The sequence below is a fragment of the Vigna unguiculata genome, chromosome 9, assembly GCF_037176805.1.
Source record: "Vigna unguiculata cultivar grain cowpea cultivar isolate G323 ecotype 2 chromosome 9, ASM3717680v1, whole genome shotgun sequence".
Classification (NCBI taxonomy): Eukaryota; Viridiplantae; Streptophyta; class Magnoliopsida; order Fabales; family Fabaceae; genus Vigna; species Vigna unguiculata.
Window position 1 is genome coordinate 42,291,347 of NC_140800.1, and position 25,149 is coordinate 42,316,495.

At 29.3% G+C, this 25,149-nt stretch overlaps 3 protein-coding genes across 3 annotated transcripts; 2 read left to right on the top strand and 1 right to left on the bottom strand.

Moving 5' to 3' along the window:
- Positions 1–691: 691 nt before the first annotated feature.
- On the top strand, positions 692–1,501 carry LOC146883980 (zinc finger BED domain-containing protein DAYSLEEPER-like). Its single transcript, XM_085666808.1, has one exon. It carries the CDS (start codon positions 737–739, stop codon positions 1,499–1,501), a length of 765 nt encoding a protein of 254 aa, XP_085522934.1. The 5' UTR covers positions 692–736.
- Positions 1,502–9,996: 8,495 nt separating this feature from the next.
- On the top strand, positions 9,997–11,146 carry LOC114162942 (uncharacterized). Its single transcript, XM_028046957.2, has one exon. It carries the CDS (start codon positions 10,069–10,071, stop codon positions 10,795–10,797), a length of 729 nt encoding a protein of 242 aa, XP_027902758.2. The 5' UTR covers positions 9,997–10,068; the 3' UTR covers positions 10,798–11,146.
- Positions 11,147–19,044: 7,898 nt separating this feature from the next.
- LOC114164230 (sterile alpha motif (SAM) domain-containing protein) lies at positions 19,045–24,990 on the bottom strand. Its single transcript, XM_028048819.2, has 10 exons — positions 24,413–24,990; positions 24,159–24,311; positions 23,338–23,739; positions 22,797–22,860; positions 21,933–22,150; positions 21,725–21,838; positions 20,562–20,667; positions 20,230–20,441; positions 19,526–19,629; positions 19,045–19,264 (listed from the first exon to the last, which is right to left on the bottom strand). Exons 1-10 carry the CDS (start codon positions 24,944–24,946, stop codon positions 19,120–19,122), a joined length of 2,052 nt encoding a protein of 683 aa, XP_027904620.2. The 5' UTR covers positions 24,947–24,990; the 3' UTR covers positions 19,045–19,119.
- Between the last annotated feature and the right edge of the window lie 159 nt (positions 24,991–25,149).

The window sequence follows — 25,149 nt, forward strand, 5'->3', positions numbered from 1 at the left end:
TTTGTTTACTCTCTCAATTGTCTGGTTTGTTTTTCAAGATTTAATTTTGAAGGTAATTTTTCTTCTTCTTATTACATAATTTTTACTCTCTGTACATGGTTATGTTCAAATAGGTGTTCCTCAATTTCATTCTATAAAATAATTTTTAGGTTACACATTTGATTATCTTTATTTATTTATTTATTTTAATGAAAATGTTTGACTCTTATTTTGTAGCTCTTCTTTTTGTTACTTTGGTTATACACTTTTTTACTCTCTTTTAATTGTTTGGCTTGTTCTTTAAGGTTTAAGCAGATCTTCAAGGTATTTTTCCTTTTATCATAATCTTAATTATACATTTTTTTTTCCGTTATGTTATGTTCAAATGGATATTCTCAAATTTGGGTCACACATTTAATTATCTTTACTCCTTTATGATAATTTTATTTATTATTTATTTTTTGTTTCATGATAATGTTTAATTCTCAATTTTAAGTGCTCAATTGCATAAATCCTTAATTTAATTCAAGATCAAAAGATGAAGAATCTATGTTTAAATTTGAATTATTATTAATTTAATTTTGTTATTTGTGCTATTTCGTTTAAGTGGTATAATATAAATTTTTAATAGTATAAAAAATATTTGAAATATTTTTAAACTTGATTATGGTTTTCCTTTTATATTTTGTTAAAAAAGAAATTAACCTTTTTACTTTGTTTGATTTTTTTTTGTTACGTATGTTAGTTTCTAGAGAAAATGAGCACAGGAGATCAAGATTTGCAGGTACCAAGTCCACCACAGTGTTCACAACAACCAACTCCCTTTCAAAGTTCCAATAATGACAGTCAATCTCCATTGAATCCATCTACGCAAACACCTTCAGAAGTTCATGATGAAATACATTCAACAACACAAGTAGAGCCTGAGAAAGGGAAATTGAAAAGTGTTGTGTGGGAACACTTTGAAAAGATAAAAGTTGATGGAAAATACAAAGCTAAATGTAACTATTGCAAGAAACTGCTTGGTGGAGAAACAAAGAATGGAACAAAGCACTTGCACCATCATACAAACATATGTATTCAAAAGAAGACTTTAGCAAAAGGAAAAGGGGGACAAAAAACACTTTTTTCTAAGATTTCAAGTGGCAAAAAGGAATTGGCTTGTGGAGCTTATAATGAAGAAAATGCCAAGAGGGAACTTGCAACAATGATTATATTGCATGAATATCCATTGTCAATAGTGGACCATATTGGTTTTATTAGATTCGTGACAACAATTCAACCATTATTTCAACTTCCTTCACGAAATACGATAAAGAAAGAGATACTCGGCATCTATGAACATGAAAAACAAGTTGTTATGAAGTTGATAGATACAAATAAAGGAAGAATAGCAATTACATCAGATATGTGGACTGCAAGCAATCAAAAGAAAGGGTATATGTCTATCACAGCTCACTATATTGATGACAATTGGACATTGCAAAATATAATTTTGAGGTACACCTTTTTTAATTTATAAATTTTCCAGTAATTTCCAGGAAAGGAAAAGATTTTCTCATGAATGAAAATGAATCTGATGAAGAAGGTACATTATATTCTAGTAATTAAAATTTTCAATTTCAATTATTATATCATATCTAATTTTTCATTTTTTTTCTATGTGTAGGTGGATCAAATGCAAATGAAACCACTGATCATTTGTAAAATTAATAAATATTTTGGTTATTATAAAATTTTAGTAATGTGTAATTTTTTAGCTTTTATATAATTATTTGAATTTTATTTAGTTGTTATTTGATACTTTAATTTGAGATTTATACTATTATAATATTTTTCTTAATATTTGACATCATGAAAATAAAAAAGAGTATGTTATTTTAATATTGAATATTTTGATAGTATCATGATTCCGTTGGTGTGATTTTTAATTTTTTTTTATAAAAAATATTTAATTGATATATGGAACAATAAAAAAATGGGTATGGGTATGGGTATAAGAAAATACCCGTTACCCGGTGGGGATGGGGATGGGTCAAAAGTTGTATACCCGTTGGGTTTGGGGATGGGGATGGGGATGAATTTTTATTATGGGGATGGGGATGGGATCATGATACCCGTACCCGCCCCGCCCCATTGCCATCTTATGCGTTATAATAAATTATTAATTTTTAAGAATTATTAAATTTGTTGAAGTTCATCTTTCAAATTTTATTCTCATCTTAAATACGATTATTTCATACGTTAGAATATGTGAAAGTTTTAAAGGTACTAAAATGTTTTATTAAAAACACTTTTCTGTCACATTTTTTTTTAATTTGAATTTCAAATTCAAATTTCATTACCATACTCTTACAATTTTTTTTAAAATTTTAAATTTCACAATCAGACTTTGTCACACCTATATTACGAATTTCAAATTAAACTACCAGAAAACAAAATCAAATAATTGAAACGTTTAAATAACATTTATCTATTTAGAATAACATTTCTATTCTTACACAAATAGTCATCACATAATTACATGTCAATAATACAAAATTAAAAATTAATTAATGTCACATATAACCTTTAGTTTCTTAATGAAATTGTTAATGAATGTATACGCTGATTATAACACTATTCTTTAAATAGTACAAATATTAAAATATCATGATACGTGAATACTGTAATGTTTTGCATGCCCCGATATTTCTTTAATCTTTCTTTTTTGTATGACGTTAATTATATTTACATTTATTTATTTTCTCTCATAGATATGAACATATGAGAGATTTGGTGTGTAATGTGCACATCAGAAAGTGCCACTGTTATAAGAACCAAATTCATGACACGGGAATCATGTTTGAGTGATTTAGAGTGTTATTCCTATGAAAGTAACAAAACAAATAACAAAGCAAAAAATATGTATGATTATTTATTTCTGGAGGTCGCTTTTGATGCTTGCACATCTTCAGCACATGTTTTCTTACCGCGTGCGTATCTTTTGACTTCATGTGTCTTTCTGTAGATACTAGGGCATAATTATTGGTTACAATTTTAAGGTTTTTTTGATTTCGTTTTTATTAAGGATTTTCCACTTCTTTTATGTTGCATTTCTTCATCATTACATCTTAAACGAAACTTTCAATTTTTTCTAAATGGAAAATTTTCTGGGACCATACAGACGCAATACTTCTAAAAGCATACAATAGTTTCCAGCATACTGTTGGGTGTATATAGATTTTTTTCTCATACGAGATAGTTATATATGAATTATATGACATTAGTCTTACACATATAAGACCTTTGATATCACTTTAATCTCAAAATCTTAAAGAAATAGTGTTATGGATCTTTATTTTTATATAATATTTAACTTTGTCTATCCTATCAAATGTGAAACTTTGATTCACAATTAAAGTATTCCGAACACATACTGCTTCTACTTCTGCTACATACGTGGATTGCTTTCCACTTATAAACTTCACTATTTATTTTGTTTAGACCAATTTATCCGTAAATGTATTTTAAAAATAATAAAATAAAAAAAATTTCTCATGGAATCGGAAGAAAATTAAATGTTTAAAATTGTTTTGATAAACCTTCAACATATTCTCTAATTCTTGCAATTATATCAACATATTTAATTACTATATATGCAGACATCTCACGACGTTTTTTTTATCAGGATATATACTAACCAGGTTGATTTTAAGATTTGGCTACTTGATTCCACAGCTTCAGTAGTACTATATAAATATTAATAGTAGCTTTATTTTATCGTTATATAATACACTTTGCTGATAAAGAAAAATGTCATTATAGAATAAAAGCTTGATTCTTCTTTTGCATGTTGTGTGATTTAAATTTGAATCCCAATGCTGGCACTATTTACTTTATAACTTTAATCTTGCTTTAAATTTGTAATTATGAGATTGAAAACAAACATTTTCGGAAAGAAAAAGGTTGAAAACTTGTTTTGGATTTAAATGGTTAAAATTAGAGTAAGCAGTTTTGTGAATAAGATCCAAGAAGAAACTTATATAAACGTGAAATTATACCAGATTGAAGAGAGATGAACAAAACTGGTGTACGAAAAATATGAAGATATTTTTATCAAAAAATCAGTGACCAAGTTGATTGCTAGCTACATAGGTATAGGATTAAGTAGGGTAGTTTGTGATGCGAGACATATTAATTTGGCATAATTATTTTAAGATATATATAGACTAAAGCAATGTTCAGAAAGTATCCTTAAATTTGACACATCAACAACTTTCTGAAATATTGTTTGTGTGGTTCGAAATGTGCAATAAGAAGTATGCAATAAATGGTGATATGAAGACATGTATAAAACATGCAATAAGAATTATATATACTAATCATGGTTGTGTGAGTTTTTTTGTGACTTTATTCTGGAAAGTTTATTGGGTGCCATAGATTTCTCCGGTAGTGATTTTTGACATGTTGGCACCAAGATATGAAGATTAACAGCATAAGGTTGAACACAGTTCTGTTGTCTCGATCAATCAAAGTTAACAAATCATGAATTTAGCGAATTTATATGGAATGATAAAAAGAGTGAGTGATGGAAGGAACTATAGAAAAAGCGGCGTCAAATTTTCTCCTACATCTAAATAATAGAAATATAACGGATTATGTGGCAGATCAACAAATTAAGAAAGATATACATGTGGGTTGTTCCTTTGTTAGGGCACCATTAAATATTTTCACAATACGTTTTGTACGGAAGAAAAAAAAACGGTTTAATTATTTAGGTGGTATTCACTTTCGGTTAGAAATATCAGTTTGGTACTCGTCCGTTTTTAGAAAGGTGTCAATTCAGACTTAACTTTCGAAAAAAAATGCTTCAATTAGGTCTATTTTAGCAAAAAGATTTGTAACACCATTAACGATATTGAGATTTAAATTGACTTATAAAATTATAAAATTAAGTATTGATATTTATATTAAAATTTAGTGGTAAAAGTCATGAATTAAGTTAACGGCTTTAGTAACTTTTGTCTGAAAGGGACCTCATCAAGACACTTTTTTAAAAAATTGGGGTTAGATTAACACAATTTAAAAACGGGTACAAAACTGACACATCTAAACAAGAGTGATACCATCCGACTAATTAAACCAAAAAATAAAATGAAAAGGATGAGGTAAATTACGTCATAAAAAATTACAAAATAATATTTAGAAATTTACTTTGTTGATTAGTTTCTAATAGCTTTATTATTAGTTGATTTGTTATCAATTTAAACATTTGTCGGATATATAATAGTACAAACAAAGTATTATATATGCTAAGAAAAATCTTAATGTCAGTTTTCATCGTAAACAAATTATAAAAAAAAAGGGGCTCAAATATTTAGTGATTTTTTTGAAATTTTTATTTAATAAATAATTATAATATATTTAGTGACATCTATAAATAACTATATATTAACACTAACATAAAAGATTTTTTTTTATTGGTTAACTTGTAATTTTTTTTTACGTTAGCAATATATGCTTATGGAGCACATAATTTAATATCCATTTCCGTAAAATAAACTATACATAACATGTAAATTTCATAAATAGTGTAATACTATATTGATAAACATTCCTTGTAAAATTCAAGTTAATTAAAATCCTACAATTGATATGATTTATAACAGAGTGTTAATTATATTCTATAAATTTTATTAATTAATTGGGTTATATTACTTGATTTTAAACCGTAGATTTTTTTTTTTTTGCAGATTGATTAATATATAAAGTCTCAAGCATAACAGTTAAGTTGATAATGGTTAATGTTCACAAAATATTGAACAGACTAAATCCAAAACTCATTACTTCTAAAATATGTTACTGCTTAACCACATTGTCAAAAAAAAAAAAACCTTAAGCACAGATAATTGACGACATTGAACGAATTTTGCATTTTCTTTTTCACACAAGAATTCTTTATTTTATTATATTATATTATCTTACTATTTTTCATGTTGGGTTAATTGAACGAGTCTTTACTGAATCTTCAAAATCGCGAGAATGTTCAATTTTAATTTAATTGACATTAATTAAGTAAACCGAATCCATTTATTCACTTTATGGTCGGTTCAAGATTTTATATATAACAAAATGTCAGCCTTATTTTTAATAAACCCTATAGTGTTTTCAACGTATATGATCATTAGAAGTTAGGGGTAAAAACATTTCGGTATTTGATAATGATATAAAATAAATAAATTTCAGGGACACTTTTTTCATATACACTTTTATATGACTTCTGTACGAATTGAAAATTAAATTTTCAAATATCAAACTTTGAATAACGAATCTTAGTTTTTTCCATCAGGATGAATTAATAATCATCTTAAACAAATTTATTATTTCTTTCTTTATTGTTTTTTTTTGGAAAAAGCAAGATTTTCTTATCTCTAGTAGACCTATTAGTAGGATTTGAATCCAGATGAAGTTCTAATCATCTGTCAGAGCAAAAAAAAAAAGAGTGGTTCTATATCAATGAAATCACATCATCCATACATAACGAATTGATGTGATATATCAAATCAAAATATATGAACGATAAAAATAGTAGTTTAATTAAGATTATAGAACTCACATGGAAGAAAATATATTTATGAATGAAATAAAATATGCAGTATTTACAGATAAATGTATTTGATTATTAAGGAAATATCAATATATTTTTAATGTCAAATTGGGATCAATTAAGACAAAAATAAAGCATTAGATCGAACTCTTTTTTAATGTCAAGGTAATAATTATAAATAGTCATCAACTCTCAGGTAAAGAGTAGAAAAGTAAGACCTATTATGGAACATTCAATTTATTAGAGATGTGTGATCATTACTTGCCTTTCTTCCTTAGAACATAGTTGAAAGCTATATTAAATGATATTTTAATATCTCTTATTTAAATCTAACCACCTTAAACACTTAATACACTAGAAGTTAATAGTTCATAAATAATTTAAGCACGTATAAAGACAAAGATACCACTCACTACCAACCTAACTATTAAACTCATGAAATGATTAAAAGAATTAAATAAATTTTACATAGAATTTCAAGTTAAAGTTTTATTATGAAGCAACAATTTATTCTACTATAACTCTGCAAAATAAAATGTTAAAAATATTTAAAATATACATATTTTCGCTTCTTTTTATTTGTATCTTCTTTTTGAATAAACTTATCCATTAATTTTTTTATAATTAAGGTAATATAGGTTAATTAGTTCCCTTTTGATCTATTAGGTATTTGATTTGTAAAAAATGATCTGGGACAGACTAATCTGCATATAATTTGTTGTTAGAAACATCTCCTTTGAAGGAGTTATATCTAGATCCTAAGTTTAGGACCCGAGTTTTATAAAACACTTCTATTGAAGTTTAAGACCTCATGTCATATGAATAAAAAATATTATTTTTACATTAAAGACAATTTTTGTTGGAGAAAAATATTTCATAATAATAATATTTTATGAAGTTTAAGTATAAATAATATATAGGTCTTATAAGACCCTTACATAAAAGGAGAGAGAAGATGCAAAGAATGATGTGATATAGTATTACCTACGACAAGTAAAGTCCGGCGATCTCAATATATTCTAATATGTGTTAATCATCCCACAAAATTGTACATCGATTCACATTTATTTAAGCTAAATTTTAAAAAAAACTAACAAAGTTTATTGTTATTTTTCTAATCTCAAAATTTAAATATATTATAAAATAAAAGATTTATTGTAAATATAACAGTTAATAAATATAAATTCACACTTCCATAAATATTGTATCAGTAAAATAATAAATCAAAAAATATGCTACATAATTAAAAAATAAAAAAATAAAACCAACCCTCACAAATTATGAATTATGCGGTTAATAGACTCCAATATTCGGTCTCTTATAAGTTTAAAGTTATCTGAAAATAAGATCAATTTAAAATATTTAAATAGGTGCAAATTTTATCTTACAATTTAATTTTATAAAATTAAATTAAATTTAAACTATCTTTCTTATCTCCAATTATTTACGAGTTACATTTATCTTATATTTTATCTGTAATTTCTTTTCACTCCAAATTCAGAAAAGTTTATTAGTATTTTGTACACTATATAAGTTTTTCTTGTGTCCTCTAAAAAATTACTAATTGTTTCGGTACATCCAATAAATTTTTCATTGTTTAGAAGTTGAGATCAAACTCAGTTTAAATAATTATTCTTTCCTTCACCCTTCAACGTGTCCTTTCAAAATAAAACTGTGACAAGACTTTACATCCCAAAACAAATAATCTACCTCGAGGATATGATTGTTGCTCCTAACGTCCCTATAGACCAATTTGGTTCAGATCAGAATACTAACAATTATTAAGAACTTTACTATCAATATGTCTTGATTTTATAATTAATCTCACATAAAAATCATAATCACACGATCTTATGCACAAATTACATCATAATTGTTTCGACTAATAAAAGAGTTTGATGTATAACTTAAACTATCATTTTACTATTATTATTCTATCATCATTATTAAAAGAGTGATTTCCATGATGACAAAAAAAGATACACCGTACAATGATTATGGATTAACGTGATGTGACATGACATTTTTTAAATTAGTCATAGTTAAAAAATGTAAAAAAAAAGATTGTTTTTTATACATATTTAATCGAATATAAAACATACAACTTTAGTTTTAGAAACCATACTATTTTGTATGTTCACCTTCTGTGTTTACTGAAAACCAATATATAAAATTTCCTACTTTTTAAATCCACTATATCTAATATCAATTACATAACTAAATATATTCTCTAGAATGCTACTTTTGAATAGTAAAAATTTAATCGTACACAGTCATTGTGAAGGATTATATATATATATATATATATATATATATATATATATATATATATATATATATATATATATATATATGTATATGCTAAACACACCCATGTGAATCACATAGTATTGAGCAACTTCTACAATTAGGAAGAGAATTGTGAAAAGAAGAAAATGTGAGATGATTTTCAAAGCAAAGACGTAAGATCTCTTTGTAGTAATTCAAGCTCTTCTTTTTGTTTTCTTTTACAAGTAAAATACGTTTATGTATAGTAATTTCTGAAACATGTTATTCTAGTTTTCGTAATTTTTTAAACGGGTCAAATGATGTTACCTGGAGCACCTTCCCAAAGTGGAGCCATAAAAAAGATAGATCATGAAATGGACCACATGTCTACATAGCCCGTGCGAAACCATTTTTTATTCTAATAAAACAACAATTGACTCCTTCTATCTTCCCACAAACTAAAATTACCAACATGCCCTTATATTTTTTTGAACCGACCAATATCTATGAGTAAATATTTTTATAGTGGTGATGAAAAGTTTTTTATGCTATCATTTGCACTGAATTGTCATGCATTTTGGGTCACTTTCTTGATTTAAAATCACCCGCATCATTGATTCCATGCATGACCTAGAATTTTTAATTGACATGCTCATCAAGTTCAATATCATCATCAAAATAACTACTACTCCTACTACTCCTGCTATCTTATATAACCGAAGTACAAAATGGAGATTCGCCGCCATTGATATAGTGTTTGCAGAGATAATGGATAGATAGATAGATGGCAGAGAAACAATAGCAGTGTGTGGTCCACCAACAAGAGACATGAACTCAAAACGAAAAACAAGGTTGAGCCATGTTAATTTGTTCGTCAACGTGGTACTCTACAGTATCCACCACGTGCTCAATATAATAAATATTATTATTTATTATTTATTATTGTTGTTGTTGGATTATTAGAGTTGTGGAATAAAGTAATTAAGGTGACCCTACCGCGTTGTCTGATACCTTGATGCACTGGGTGTGACCCATCATCTCCATGACTCTCACACTCCTTTTACGCTCCTTCCGATCAACACGTTTTCATGTTTAGACATTCAAAATCAAATCAAAATCAAAATCAAAATCGAACCCTCAACCCTCAATCCTCAACCCCACGCACTGCACAACCTAAAGTATATATATAAGAGCACTTCCTGGTCCTCCTTTGCCGCCGCCAATTCCATGACATGAATATGGAGAGGGACACAGAGAAGTGTAAGAGTGGCGAAAAGTTATACAAAGGGGTTCGGAAGAGAAAGTGGGGTAAATGGGTTTCTGAAATCAGACTCCCGAATAGCCGTGAACGAATATGGCTAGGGTCTTATGATTCTCCTGAAAAAGCAGCACGAGCCTTCGATGCTGCTCTTTTCTGTCTACGTGGTCGCCGTGCAAATTTCAACTTCCCCAACACTCCTTGCAATGTGCCTCTGCCTGTGCCTTCTCACCACTCTCTCACCCCACATCAGATTCAAGAGGTTGCTGCTAAGTTTGCAAACGAGGACCCATTGCTACTAAAAAACCCTCTTGCACAAGAATCTCATGCTGATGTTGATGCTTCTGCTGCTGCTGCTGCTGCTGCTGGAAATTCTTCATCATTTGGAGGGAAGTTGTGTAAATCTGACAGCACAGCGGAGTGTAGTTCCAGTACTGTGCATGAATGTGATGGCAGGGTGGAGGTGGAGCATGGGGACATGGATTGGACATTCTTGAAAGAGTTTGATTACTCCAATGATGTTTTCCCTGTTGTTGGATCCGACTATGATCTCTACTTTGACCTACACAACATGCACTCCACTTCAGGTGAGTTATTGTATTCCACTCCACCCCCACCTCCTTTTGAGGGTTATCAAGAATTCACTGAAGCCGAAGAAGACCCTTTTTCTCACCAATCATTCCTTTGGAATTGGAACTTTTGATCATTACGTTGCTGCCGGATAATCATAAATAAACATCCTTAGTCTTTGTATATAAATATATATGTATGTCATGTTTCTAAATAACAGTAGCAGCAGGGACAGGATAGGACATGACACAGGCTTTGTCAGACCATATTATTATTAGTATATATATATATATATATATATATATATATATATGCCTATCTATGTGGCTGGAGACTAGGTTTTTCTTGTGCAATCTGTTCCATAGATTGTCACAGGCATCCACAGATGTTGTCTTACATGTTTCCCCTCGGCAATAAGTATTTGTACTTTATAGGTTGTTTCTTGTATACTGGTATATATACAAGTATATATTTATACCTAAGTATATACACATGACATTCATCTGTGATGGATTCTGTAAAATTAAATCTTAGTGAATTTGTACTGCTTAAATTTGCTGTACACAAGTGTATAACAGTAAAGTAGTTGATTTTATAGTGTGTGCTCTAAGTAAGTATTTGAGGATATATAAATGGTATAGCAGCTTAAGAACATTGGAAATTTATGTTTTTCGTATAGGAATATTAACACCGGTGCTTGCTCTTTCTTCATTGCTAGGGATTTCTATATTATGTAATCTTGGGTCTGTCTTCTTTCTATTTATAGGTAAATTCATTCCCAAATCTCATAGAGATCAAAATGGCATTATCATGTAACTGCTAAAAAACGTATAGATTCAACTTTTTGAACGATAAATGATATTTAGTTCTCACACATATATCATCATCAATCATCTTGAATCGTCTTTAATTTGGTATACATCTTGAATTATATTTTTATACTTGTTTAGGGAAAAGGGTTTAATATTTTTGTTGTATTCTCTCAAAAAAAATACATATACATAAATTAGGGTTTCCATTTTTATACTTGTTGATTATTCTTTTATAATTTGTTACAAATAATTCTTTTTACAAAATTTGGAAGTTACATATTGATTTGTTACAGATCAATATGGAAAAGAAGCATATTAAGATTGATTGGTTATTGCTTGAGATACAATCTTTGAATGCTTTTTGGGGAGAAAGAAAGGTTTATAAGGCTTATCATAAATATATATAATGATTGAATTCAACATAGCCCTAATCTTGAAAAGCTGTTAACTCTGCAATTAGAATTTTATTTTGATAATGAACAGGATATATATTTGCTTCTGTTTTTAGATACAAACTTATTAACTACAATGTTCTTGCTGATTTTTTTTAGTTATTCATTAATTGTGACGTGTTAGTAAATGAACTGTGTGATGAAAGGGTATGCTAGTTTTTACTTTCAAGTTGAGTTGTATTTGTGATTAATTAGTAAGATTGAGCTCAGTTAAAAGTATATTGGGTTTAATTTTTATCAATAATTCCTGATTTATTAGTGATTTAGTTATACATATGGCAATAATTTATTCATTGAGAGGAGGAAAAAAGGAAAGTTTATGGCATTAATATATAAATTGCGAAGGATCCTATGGTATCCAATTGTGAATAATTTATTTATGATAATGTCTAGCGTTGCAATTGCATTACATGTCAATAAACAAGATTACATTCACTAAATATTGTGTTTTATTTATGGGAAAAATAAATAAACACCTTATTTAAAACAAGAAATAAACAAAACCGTAGATAAATATGAAATGTTTTTAAATTATTTTTTATGTTTATTTGTGATTTATTGTGTGGATGGGTGTGTTTTTTTAATTTTATGTTTAATTTTTTTTAAATTACTTGAATATATATAATGTTGTAATTTTTTTATTTATTTCATAAGAATTTTATATAATTTTAAATGATTTAGTTCGTTAATGAAATTACTTATGTTAATTGAATACAATTGAAAAAATAATAATGATAAATTTAAGTCTTTATATTGCCATAAAATAAATTCACGAAAATAAAATTTAAATAACATCAACAAAAATTTGAATAATAGCAATACAACCATTTATTTATAAGAGCTAATGACATGGCCTTCTTAGTTGTCTTTTATATATTCTGTATGTTTTATATTCGATAAGGTAACAATGCAAACTGATGTTAAATTTGTGATTAAACATTAATATTGTTAGCAATAACCTTTCCATGGCAATTAATTCGAATGATTGATCTCTCATTTTTATTATTTTTTATATTATGAAACAGTGTTGTTAGTTTTCATAGTAAAGGACGGAGAAAAAGATCTATAATTTTTTTCAACAAATTTTCAGTTTTATTTCATTATTTTGAATATTTTTAAGTAATTTTATGGGTTAAATATATTTTTTGTCCATCAACTTTTAGTGAGAATCGGAATTAGTTCCTCTTCAAAACTTAGATCCAATTTAGTCTCTCAACTTCAAAATTGTGTGAATTTAGTCCTTCAAAATGCGTTTGATAATTATTTCTTAACTAATATTGAAATAAAAATATGTTAAATGGTGTAAACATCTCAAATACTATTTACATTTGAAACGTTAAATAAACATAACAAAATTTGTTTAAAAGGATTTAATTCACACAATTGTGAAGTTGGGGACTAAATTAGACCAAAGTTTCAAGAATGGACTAATTCTAATTTTTACAAAGTTAAGACAAAAAAAATATTTAACCTAATTTGATTGTTTTAGGAAAAAAAAAAGCTAGTTAGTATAATCCTTTATCATTAACAATTATTAGCTAAAATTGATTTATTGACAAAAATATACTCAGACAAATCACAAATGTCACAAGTCAATGTAGTATTATTATAACAATAAAAATATATTCAATTAAAAAAAAGGACGTTAAAAGTAGTATTAAATAAATGAAAAACTTGTTCTAACAGAGAAGAAAAAAAACAGTTTATAAGACTAGGACTGAAAAAAAGATAAAGAAGTATTAGAATTTGTACAAAGCCGTACTGGTAGGAAGCAAAAGCCGGTGGTCAATGACGGAGTTGTGTGGTCTGGTCGCAGACTCGTGTTAACTGCGCGGAGTCTTCTTTTCTTTTTCAATGCTATTCACAATTTTCCTTTTCGTGAATAACCTCATAATACTTTTAATCTGAAAATAAATAATTATTTTTTTCTAATATAAGAATATTATATTTATTTGAGATTTTGGTCAGTCAGATCTTATTTTATATGAATTTCATTATGCTACATTATTCTATAAGATTTTGTTTGAATTTTATTTTAATACAAAAGTCTTATTCATATTTTAAAGTATAATTTTTGTGAAATGATTTTTTTTTTGAGACTATACATTGTATAGAACATTTTACTCCTCACATAATCAAACAATTCATTTTTAGTACTTTGATATAAATTATCCAATCAAATATATTATTTGAGAAGGAATGTATAACTAAAATATATGTTGGTATTCCGAATCAAATTATACACGTGAGATTTTTGGGTTAAATATGTTTTTGTTCTTTTATTTTTTATTGAATATTAGAATTAGTTACTCTTCGAAACTTTGATTTAATTTAGTCTCATAATTTTAGAGCTGCTTGAATCACAACTTTAGAGCGGTTTGAATCTAGTCTTTTTAACCAAATTTTATAAAATTTATTTGACGTTTCGAATGTGTTTCATGATAGTTTATTAGTTAACGTTGAAACAAAAATGTGTCACTATGTAAACAACTCAAATACTATCATGAAATGTGTTTGAAACGTTAAATAAACTTAAGAAAATTTGGTTAAAAAGACTAAATCAACACAACTCTAAAGTTAGGAAACTAAATTAAGCCAAAATTTCAAATAAGAATTAAAAAACATATTTAATTCTGAATTCTTTCTTGGATAATTAATAATTCTTTTTCTCGTTTTGAGAGAACTCTAAAATTTCTTGCAATCGCAAAAGAATTAATTTAAAAAAATATATGATCAGATAAAAAAAATAGTTATTTTTGATGCTATTTGAACATTCTGTCAAGAACATAAAGAATTAATAATCAAGAGACTCTTTTAACATTTAAATTGATGTGTTTAAAATTTGGAGTGAAGTACATGTCTTGTTTTGTTCTTCATGAGTTCTTGCTGGATTTAAGTTTGACCTCTTCCTTTTTACATTAATTCTCATGACATTCAACGGTCAAATATTGGGTGTTTTCCCTTCCTAGGTGATATGGAATGTTAAGAACATTAATTATTTTTGATAGAATAAAAACTGAATAGTGGACTTTGAACAACTTCCCACACAAAAGTTGACACGAAATTGTTCAAGTAACATGTTTCACAACGATCACAAGTTTATACTTTTGTTTTGTTACTCCAAGAGAAACAAGTTGTCAAATATTTATAAAACTTTTCACACTCGTAATCTTTCAAGCCAAGAATGTCATGGAGTACGAATAAATATGCATGATAACTACAATGTCTAACAAAATCTTTGATTATAAATAATTGGTTTTATAATATCTTAAGTAATACATAAATAAATAGATAGATATATAAGTATTGAATCATATGGATTTTTTTATAATTATTTAATATTATAAATATTTAAAATTTGTAAAGACAGATAATAAAAAAACTATTTTAATAATTAAGGTTCAATGGAGGTGGAGATAGATAGTTAAAGAGAAAATCTCCAACCCACCAACTCCTTTTTATTTTATTTTATTTATTTATTTAAATTAAAAATAATTAAAAAAATAAAATTTTTCATATTATATTTTTGTAAAGATATAAATATATAATATTACTATAATTTAAATAATTAACACTTACAAATTAAGTTTTAATTATTAGTTATAATAGAGTAATTTAACATGTAAATGTAATGATTATTTTAATTTATCGGATTAAAAATATTAAATGATTAATTAAAAACTTAAAAAATATGTATATGATTAAATATGCTTTAAACATTTATTTATAAGTATATATACAAATAAATTATAAATAAAAATTTTAAAAATTAAATTTAAATTAAAATGTGGTTGGTCAGCCCGTCTTGTGACGGATGGATTACATTTTTTGACTCATTTTTCAATGACAGACCAACTCGATCCAATCCATTTTTGGCGAGTCAAAAACGGAACAATTGAGAACGGATTAAACACACCTGTTTTGTCATCCTAAAAAAAAGTGATAACAATAACCATACTTATAATACGATTGATTTAGTGAAATTCTTTGTTGATAGTTTGAAAGAACTCTACACACTTTTAATTTATTGAGAACCAATATAAAAATGGTGTTATATTATTAAACTTTCTATTACACCCACATTTCTGACCGGATGTTCTTTCGAAAAGGACTGTAAATGTGTTTAGAACCATCGTATTTTATTAGTGTCTGGTTATATTGCTTCGTAAGTATTATGTAAAAGTATTTTTATTAGCTTGATTCAAACTCTTATTTCTAAAGCTAACATGTGTTTTCAATTGGTATTAAAACTTACTCCTTAGATTAAAGAAAGAACAATGAAAAAAAAAAAGGTCTTACAATAAACAAATCTTCTTTATTCAAAGAAGGGAATTGCAACTTTTGGAATCAAATAATAATTACGTTCTTTTAGTCTTATCATTTAGCACGATGAACCTCATTGAATATGGCACCCATACACCAATAAGAGCCTTTAGAAATCTAAATACCATGTCTTGGAGGAAATCATTAGTACTCTAAAAGTACACAAGTCAAAGTTACAAAATTAGAGATTCATCAAAGAGAAGTCATTCTTCTTTAAGGCTTCCAAAGTTGAACTACTAGAAGAAGAATTTTTTAAATGATGAAGACATTGAAAGAAAAAAAGAAAAAGAAACAACATCCCTCATCTTAGAATAATTTCCTCGAAAATGAAGAAGAGGGGAAGATTTAAAAGAATAAAGTGTTTAGTAAGAACAAAACTCATAACAAAGTGGTGAAATGAAAGTTAACTAAAATCAAAGGTAAACATAATTGATCTCATGTTTTAGTACATTCAATAAGTCTTACGTGCTCAAGTGTTGAGTTCAAACGCAGTTTAAATACTTTTTCATCTCTCCACCTTTTGAGACGCCTTTTAAGAATAAAATCATGACAGAATTTCATGTTCCAAAAGGACAATACTTCTAGAACACAACTGTTCTTTCCATGAAGCCAATGACAACTTCCTTTATCCTCGAGGATAAAATTTTTTTTCAAAAGACATTCAGTATATTAAAATTGTTTTTGTTAATTCTATATTCAAAGAAAATTTGTTAGATGTAAAAAAAAATTGAACTTTAAACTTAATTGCTTGAAGGATAAATTCATTACTTTTGAAAGAAAGTCAACATGTCTTTCTTATTTTCAAAATTAAAGCTTTAGAGAACAAAAGGTTTGTTAAAAATCATTATCTAAAATAAAAGTCTTAATGACAAAATTTTATTATACAAATAGAATTCTCAAATAGACTACTGATATTATAGATGAACCCAATTAAGTTCACTCATTCATTAGTGAACTTAAAAATAAGTTTGATTTAACACACCACAAACTCGTTGAATAAAATAAGTGATTTACTTAATTTTAAAAAGTTGTAATCTTTTTTCATTTTTTTCCTTCTTTTTTAAATTTACTTTTTTTTTCTAATATGGAAATTGAAACCAAACTTTAAATTACTAAAATAACCATCACAAAAAAATTATAATATTAACACACACATATAATTATAAATATTATATTGAACATTAAATGATAATTTTAAATAACTTTATAATAAAATTTAAATAATCTCAAAATTTAATCCATCATGCTATAAGTAACAATATAAAATCAAAATCACTAAAGTAGAAAAAATAATATTAATTTTGTAAAAAAATGAGGGAAAGTAAGAACCAGATAGGAGAGCACGAAGCTAAGCAACGTGTATATATACCACGCCTTTCTATTTTAAAAAAAAAAAAAAGTTGAGTTGTTGGAATGCATCAAGTTTTTTTTTTTTTTAAACACAACCTGAATTTTTTTTTTTTTTAAGTAGCTAAGTTCAATTCCGCTGGTTGTGGAATTTGTAATTTCTTTCAAAGCCTGATGGGTTGAATTGACGTCACTATGATGACTCTATATACCAGAATCTGGTCAATTTTCGGAATCGGATGATAAAAACACAATCCTAAGTCCAATCCTTCAGGTCGATCAAATCCATTAAAGTGTGCTATTGAGGTAAATATATGAGAAAGTGCGTATCCTAGAAATGTTAACAGGAATTAGCAGGGTACCATCATACCATCCTCCATTAAAAGAACTTAAAATGATAGTGTAGCAGCTAACAAAAACCACTTACAACCTTGTTCAGGAAAATCACTGGCAATCACTGCAGGCTTATATCACATTTGACATAAACCTCGACACTAATGGGTGTAAGTATGATGAACAGTTCTACTGAGTATTGACACTTTGTCATCTTTTAATAGCTAATCTTTTGGCAAAGCGAAAAAATTAGGGGTGGCAAACAGGCCAGTCTAGCCCGTTTTGGTCCGGTCCATATGTGGTCCGTCAAAAAATGGGTTAGACCAGACTGATCCGTCAAACAGAAACGGGTCAATAATTACAACTTGTCCCGTATAGGACGGGCTAACGGATCGGGCCGGACTGGCCCGTCTAGTTTTTTTTTAACTAGTTTTCAATTTTTTTAATTTGTTTTATTTTTTAAATTTATTTATATATACATATAAATTATTATTAAAGTCACAATTTTTTTTTAACTAGTTTTCAATTTTTTTAATTTATTTTATTTTTTAAATTTGTTTATATATACATATAAATTATTATTAAAATCATATTTAATCAAATAAAATATTATTTTAACTTTTAATTGATTAATTAATGTTTTTAATTAGATAAGTTAAAATAATTATTAAATTTACATATTAAATTATTCAATTATAACTAATAATTCAAACTTAATTTGTAGGTGTTAATGATTTAAATTACAATACTATTATATATTTCTACATTTAAAATATATAATCTAAAAAATTAATCTTTTTAATTATTTTTATTTTATTTTATTTTTTTAAAACGGGCCAACGGGCCAGGACGGCCCGTACTTTGGCCCCTCAAGTTGACGGGTTGGACTGGACAGACCAGAACGAACTGACGGATTAAAATCTTCAACCCAACCCGTTTCTTTTAGCACGGGCTAACGGGCTAGCCCGTTGGGCCCGACCCGTTTTGCCACCTCTAGAAAAAATCAAGTGTACCTCTAAAAAATTAATCTAGAGTGCTAGTTTCCGAAAGTTTATTTATATAAAACTCAACCACACTAAGATCTTCCTTAAATGCAGAAAAGGAAAGGCAAAATTCATTAAACCTTTACTTAACTTCCTCAATACAGTTCACATTGCAACAGCAGACTAAACCCTTTTGGTTAACATATCAAGATAACAATAGAGAAATCATTGCATCAGAAGATTCTGGTCCATCGTTATTAACACTTGGTATAATGTTGCTAGGAGATACAAGTTTTACAAACTCTCTGAGTTCTGTAAAGCTGCTATGCTCACTATACGGTACTTCATACCTGATGAACAAGGAAAGCTTCAATTAGTCAATAGTTGTAAAAATTTAAGGAACGAGAGCCTGATCTACCAACTACCATTGCGCACAGCTCTAAATAGTGTAGTGAATATAACTCAAAAATGTACTTATGAGACCAGGGCTTTAGTATAACAAACTCTATTGACCACAGGTAGAAAAAAAAGTCTGCAGTGTATATGATTCAAGATTCTGACCAGAAGTATTTAATAAAATAAGAAAGTAATGAAGGAAATTAAAGTACTACCTTATAATAGTACCCTGCTGCCATCTTCTTCCAGGAGACTTCTTTTTACCTTTGCCAAACGTCCAGCCAGTGGGGGAGAAAGCAACTATAAGGTTGTACCGATTCTAATTAAAGAAAAGGCATCCGATGATTAGAAACGTGGAGCTAAAAATGTAATTCAGTATGAATATCCCCCCTCTAAAGCTGTACAACCCAGCCACCAATATATTCAATCATGGAACAGCTCTCAAACAAATATTATAGATCCAAGTGCGAAAAAAAAATACTACTTGTTTCGTCCTATTATAATATTCTTTTAAAAAAATTGTTGTCTCTTTCTATAACATGCCTTTGTAGTTGAATGATATATTAATTATTTCTTCTTAAAATAACCTTATTTAATCGACATGCTTTTACCAAAAGAAATTCATAAATGAATGACAGTTACTCTCTCTGATGTGGTTCGAGAATGTTAGTACTTACAGATACCAAAGTTTCAAAGACAAATGTAATTTTGAGAAAATAATATTACTGTCAAATTTATAATTGTTAACTAATTTAATTAATTTTATATAAGTGCTAACTAATTGAAAGGGTCTTATGATTAGTCACGGAGGGAGTAATACATGTATGCATACATCAAGATATGTTCCTCTCACATTGAATAAATACCACAAAGTTAAGCATACAGTGCCTGTGCCAGAAAAACAAGCGGTAACACTAACCTTATATTGACTTGATATTTGCTTCAATCTTTTGAAGCTTGCGAGCGTCCACATAGGGGCAACATGAATGTTGCTTTCATGTTCATTTGAAGTGAACCACTGTATATCCTCCTCCTTAAATTCCAAACATTTTAAAAGACGCAACTTTGCCGCAGTCACGTGAACCTTTTTACGAAGCGCGCGAGCAACCTCCAAGAATATCCTTTCTTTTCCTAAAAGAACAAATGAAAATAGGGACGTGACAAAAAAATCGAAAATCTTCTTATTTTCCTCATCAATTTCTTAGTAATGGGGCAATACTACCACAGAAACACAACTCTATGGAAACCTACCAATGGTATAGCTGCCGATCAGAAAAAGAGTCTTGGGATTAAAAGTTTCTGCTTGAATGGCGTCAATGACGAATTGTATTACCGCCTCTTGTTTTGGAAAGTCATACTGCAAAGAAACAGAGTACACATATTAAAAGGAATTATTAAGAGTCAAAGGATAAAGTATATTAGGTTATGAACTCATTTTAACAAACTGAATGTAATTCAGTGATTGTAACAACTAAGTGCAAAGATTGTTAGAGAAATGGATGTACCGTGTTTTTGGAGAAAAGACTTGGGAAAAGGTAAAATTTTGTTGTATTTTGTCACTTTTCATTAGTTTACACTGGATTATACTCAGTCTTTTATCTTTTACCTTACATTCAATTTGGTTATTTATATTCAAAAGAATTAAATTTAATCATTTATGTTTTTTAGAGTGAATCAGAATATCATTCCATCAGTTTATAATTAATTTACTTAATAATAGTTTAAACATTAAAGATTTAAAACTGTCAAAAAATACCCATTTTTAAAATATTTTCAGAAAACAAAGTGGAGGATTTTAACCACCACTATAATTTAAAAAAAAAAAAAACAACGCCCAGCCCTCTAGGCTTGCATACTCGATATTCTGATAAGAATAAAGTATTACCCACCCTATTTCTGTAGTAAATTGCTAAGACCGTCTCAGTCAAACATGCTTCTAAGTTAGTATTAGTTTATTCAAATAACTAGCGATATTAGGCATACTATTACTCACTAAAACACATTAGTTTCTTTGGATAACCTTCTGAAGAAAGTTTTCACGTTGAACTTTTTTCCTCAAAGCAACTTTCTCGAACTAAAAATGAACCAAACTGAACTTTACTTTGTCTAGAAAACTAACATTATGGGGAAAGATTAAAATCCAAAAAGAAACATTATGGTAAGATATTGCACATTGCCGCTGCCAAGCCAACCATCAGTTGCCATGTTAGTATCCAAGGCCCCTAATAAACTATAGACATAAAACACTTCACTTTGTCTTAATCTCGAGTAGCTGGATTGTAATGTGATTCTCCATTATTTCTTTATTTTGTCATTGAACAAAAAATTAAATTTATTGAGGCCAGGTTCCAGAACAAAAGTTTACACATTCATGTCATTTTGACAGATGACTCCACTATTCATATAGGACTAACCTGTGGATTGCAGTATGTTGTATCAAGAATTAGAGTATTGATAGGACACATCTTGAGTAAAGGATTGATTGTCATTTCGTCACTAAACCGGAAATCACCCGTGTGCAGCACAGCCTAAAAGGAAAACATCTAGTCATTAATCAATGCTAACATAACAATGGGTAACTGCAAAATAATAAATACGCTCATAAGTCAATCCAAGCCACACCTTACCATTTGGAGGTTGAAAGAGTATGAGTATGGAACCTGGACAGTGGTTGGCATCAAAGCAAGTCACATCAACACCAGCTATTTCAATCTTTTGGTTCAGAGGCAAAACATGTAATTTATCATATGAAATTCCAATGTTCGTATTTACTAGTCTAGCTGTAATGGAGGAGCAATAAATCTTTCCATGATTGAATGACTTGGTAAGACCTTGATAATCTGCAATTTAACGTGATCACAAATGAGAACCAACAGCCAAAGCGTCACTTGGAAAAGTTTGACTCTGATGGCATAATCCACTCAAGAGGATAGGCATACCATGAACTCCATTAATTATTTATTTGGTAGTTTAAACTAATGTCTCCAATTTAACGTGATCTGAAACAATTTTTTTTTTGGATACAAACACCAAAACACCCAAATATAGTTGGAAGAAAATAGAATCCACAATTTTATAGCACATTCAATAATGCATTTCCACGTAAGCACCAAAGCTACTTCGTTACTACAGTGTTTTCCATGAAGAACATCTTCGATCTCCCACTGTGAATATGTGATTTCCATAGTAATTGTATATCCAAATTTTATGACCAAAGTCAAGCATTATGTAGAGAAAACATATCAAAACAATTATTCAAACTTACTAAGCTGACCATTTGTTAGGGATCCGTGTGTCAACTGTTAAATCAAATCTATTAAGAGCTTACAATACGAGGCCCTACTCAATAGGATCACATCTCTGTGCGTGGAAAAAAAAATAATATATATATATATAGACACATACATAAACACGTTTGGAGCATATAAACAGTGTGACTCAACAAGACTGAAATTGATTTATGATAAAGATTAACTGTACACTTACGGTCCAAGTGGAAGTGTGTGAGAAACCAGTGGGAACAATCTCCTCTAAGATATTTGAAAGCATCCTGCATGCAATAATGTATTTGTCAAACACTCGGACCTACATCAAGACTTGAGAGAGATATAATGGTGATAGAATAGCAGAAGTTTTCTAGGTTAACGTTCATAATTTATTGGCACGAATATTGCATTCATATTTTGCTCATTTTCTTCAATTTCCTTTTCTAGTTCAGAAGGTCAACATGAAACGTGATTGATGTGTATGCTCAATTTGAAAATAGACGTCCAAGTGGCCTATAAGCATTTGAATGGATATTGAAACCAGTTACCAAGCAGCACACAAGAAAAAACCTTTTCTACGAGCAATAATGAATCAAAAGCACAACTTGAATGTAAAAGACAAGGATTTTCCTTTTCTAGATAATTTAGAAAGGGAGGTTTCCCTTCTTTCTAAAATATTTACAGAGTCGCAAATGAATACATGAAGGCAATATAAATTAAATCAAGACAAATACGCTTGTATCATTTAAACTACTATTTACCACTCGGAAAGGCGTTCCTTGTACAGAACACCATTTGGGAACATCACGGAGCTTTCTATTTGTTGTCACAACTTTTGATTTGTGCTTACGACCAGAATCCAAGTCACTGTTTTTCATTTCCTTTTGTTCTCCAGGAGGGGCAGAAACTTTCTTTTCTTTGGAAGCAAACCCCGGAAAATATTCAGTAATTAATTTGTTTGCCGCTGGTTTATTAGAGCCGTCAGCTTTTCTTTCAGATTTGTCATGCTTTAATTTGACTTTCTGGTTTCTGATCCTTCTAGGCTCCGCCAACGCACTCCCTTGTTTCTCATTTGCAGCGGCATCTCCTTTTCTTAGTTCACACAGGGCATGCACAATCTTTTTTCTTGGCCCAAATGCAGTGATACCCATGCTTAAGAGATCCTGCAGATACAGAAAGAAATGAGGAAAAATATTGGCCAACATTAATCCTCAACAACAAAGTAAAAGACAAACACTTAATACAAGCAAACCATAGTATATTTGGGATACCGAAAAACAAAAGCAAAGATATCCTTATATTTCCAATAACAACCTCATTAGGATAAGCGGTCTTCATGAACACTCTAGACCACCAAAATTGCAAAGTAACTACTTTTCCCGTCAGTGGGGAGAGGAGAATAATAACTACAAATTCTAATTGCTTACGTAAAGCTGAAAATTAAACAAACAATTCTTCAAAGCATAAATGAAGAACAATGAACTAATAAAACCCAAAAATAAATTCAAGCAACATATGGGGCAGAGGTTATGAACCTAAAACTACTGGAATGAATGAGACCAATTAAATGACATAAGTAAACCTCTTCTGTGAGCCATTGCAGCGTGTCCCAATCAACTTCTTCCCTAACGAAAATCACTTCATACTTTCCCAAACCGAGCCCGTGGAGCCAATCAACAACAGAAGTGACTTTTGGCCCATGTTGAGCACCCTTCTCGTCTTCAGGAACCGCAACCTGCACAGCATTTTCACAACTTATAATGAATTGAAATGATAAAGCTCCCACTTCAATCACCATGAATGGTGTTACTGTTGTGTAAAGGGTGTGAATCTAACGTTATCTCCTTTGTCAAGACAATTATTGGTATGAAGATGTCTTTGTTCCTCAGTCAAATTCGAAATATCAACATCACAAAGGGGACACCGAACGGAACTATCTACTTCCTCCAACTCGTCGCACAAATTCATCAACAGACCAAGCTCCGAATCAGAATCTGCAACTGCAGAGTTAAGCTCGCCGGTTCTCGAAACCACCAGCTTCGACTCTATCGAGTTGCGAAGATAATTCCCCTTCTGTTTCAGCTCCGACAAAGACGCGGAAGAAGAATCACTGTCCTCTTGTTCCGAGTGTTCAACGCTGCAAACCGAAACGCAATCTATGGAGGAAGGAATGAAATCCAAGCTGCAGTTCAGAATTTCGCTGCCCTCGCTGGGTCGAGCGTTCTCCTTGCCGCTGCCACGAAGCGCCGTCGTTTTTCGTTTTGGCTTCTTCAGTGGCCGTTGATTGTCGTCGACGGAAGCGAGCGCGTGAAAACCCGTTGCCGTTTGAGTAAGAGGGATCTCAAATTCATCGTTCTCGTCCCAATTCATTGTGGAAATAATCTCTTCTCTACTCTGCGCCAGAACTTGAAACAAATATGATACGCATTTCAAATTTTTAAGCGGGAAGCGAGTGTGATATGAAATGTATTTTGTGCTTGGGCCAAGCCCATCGTCGCCTACCGCGGGCCCAGACCCAAGCCTAATTTTTTTTTTTGCGCGTTTTTTTCCCATGTGACAAAGACAAGCCTTCA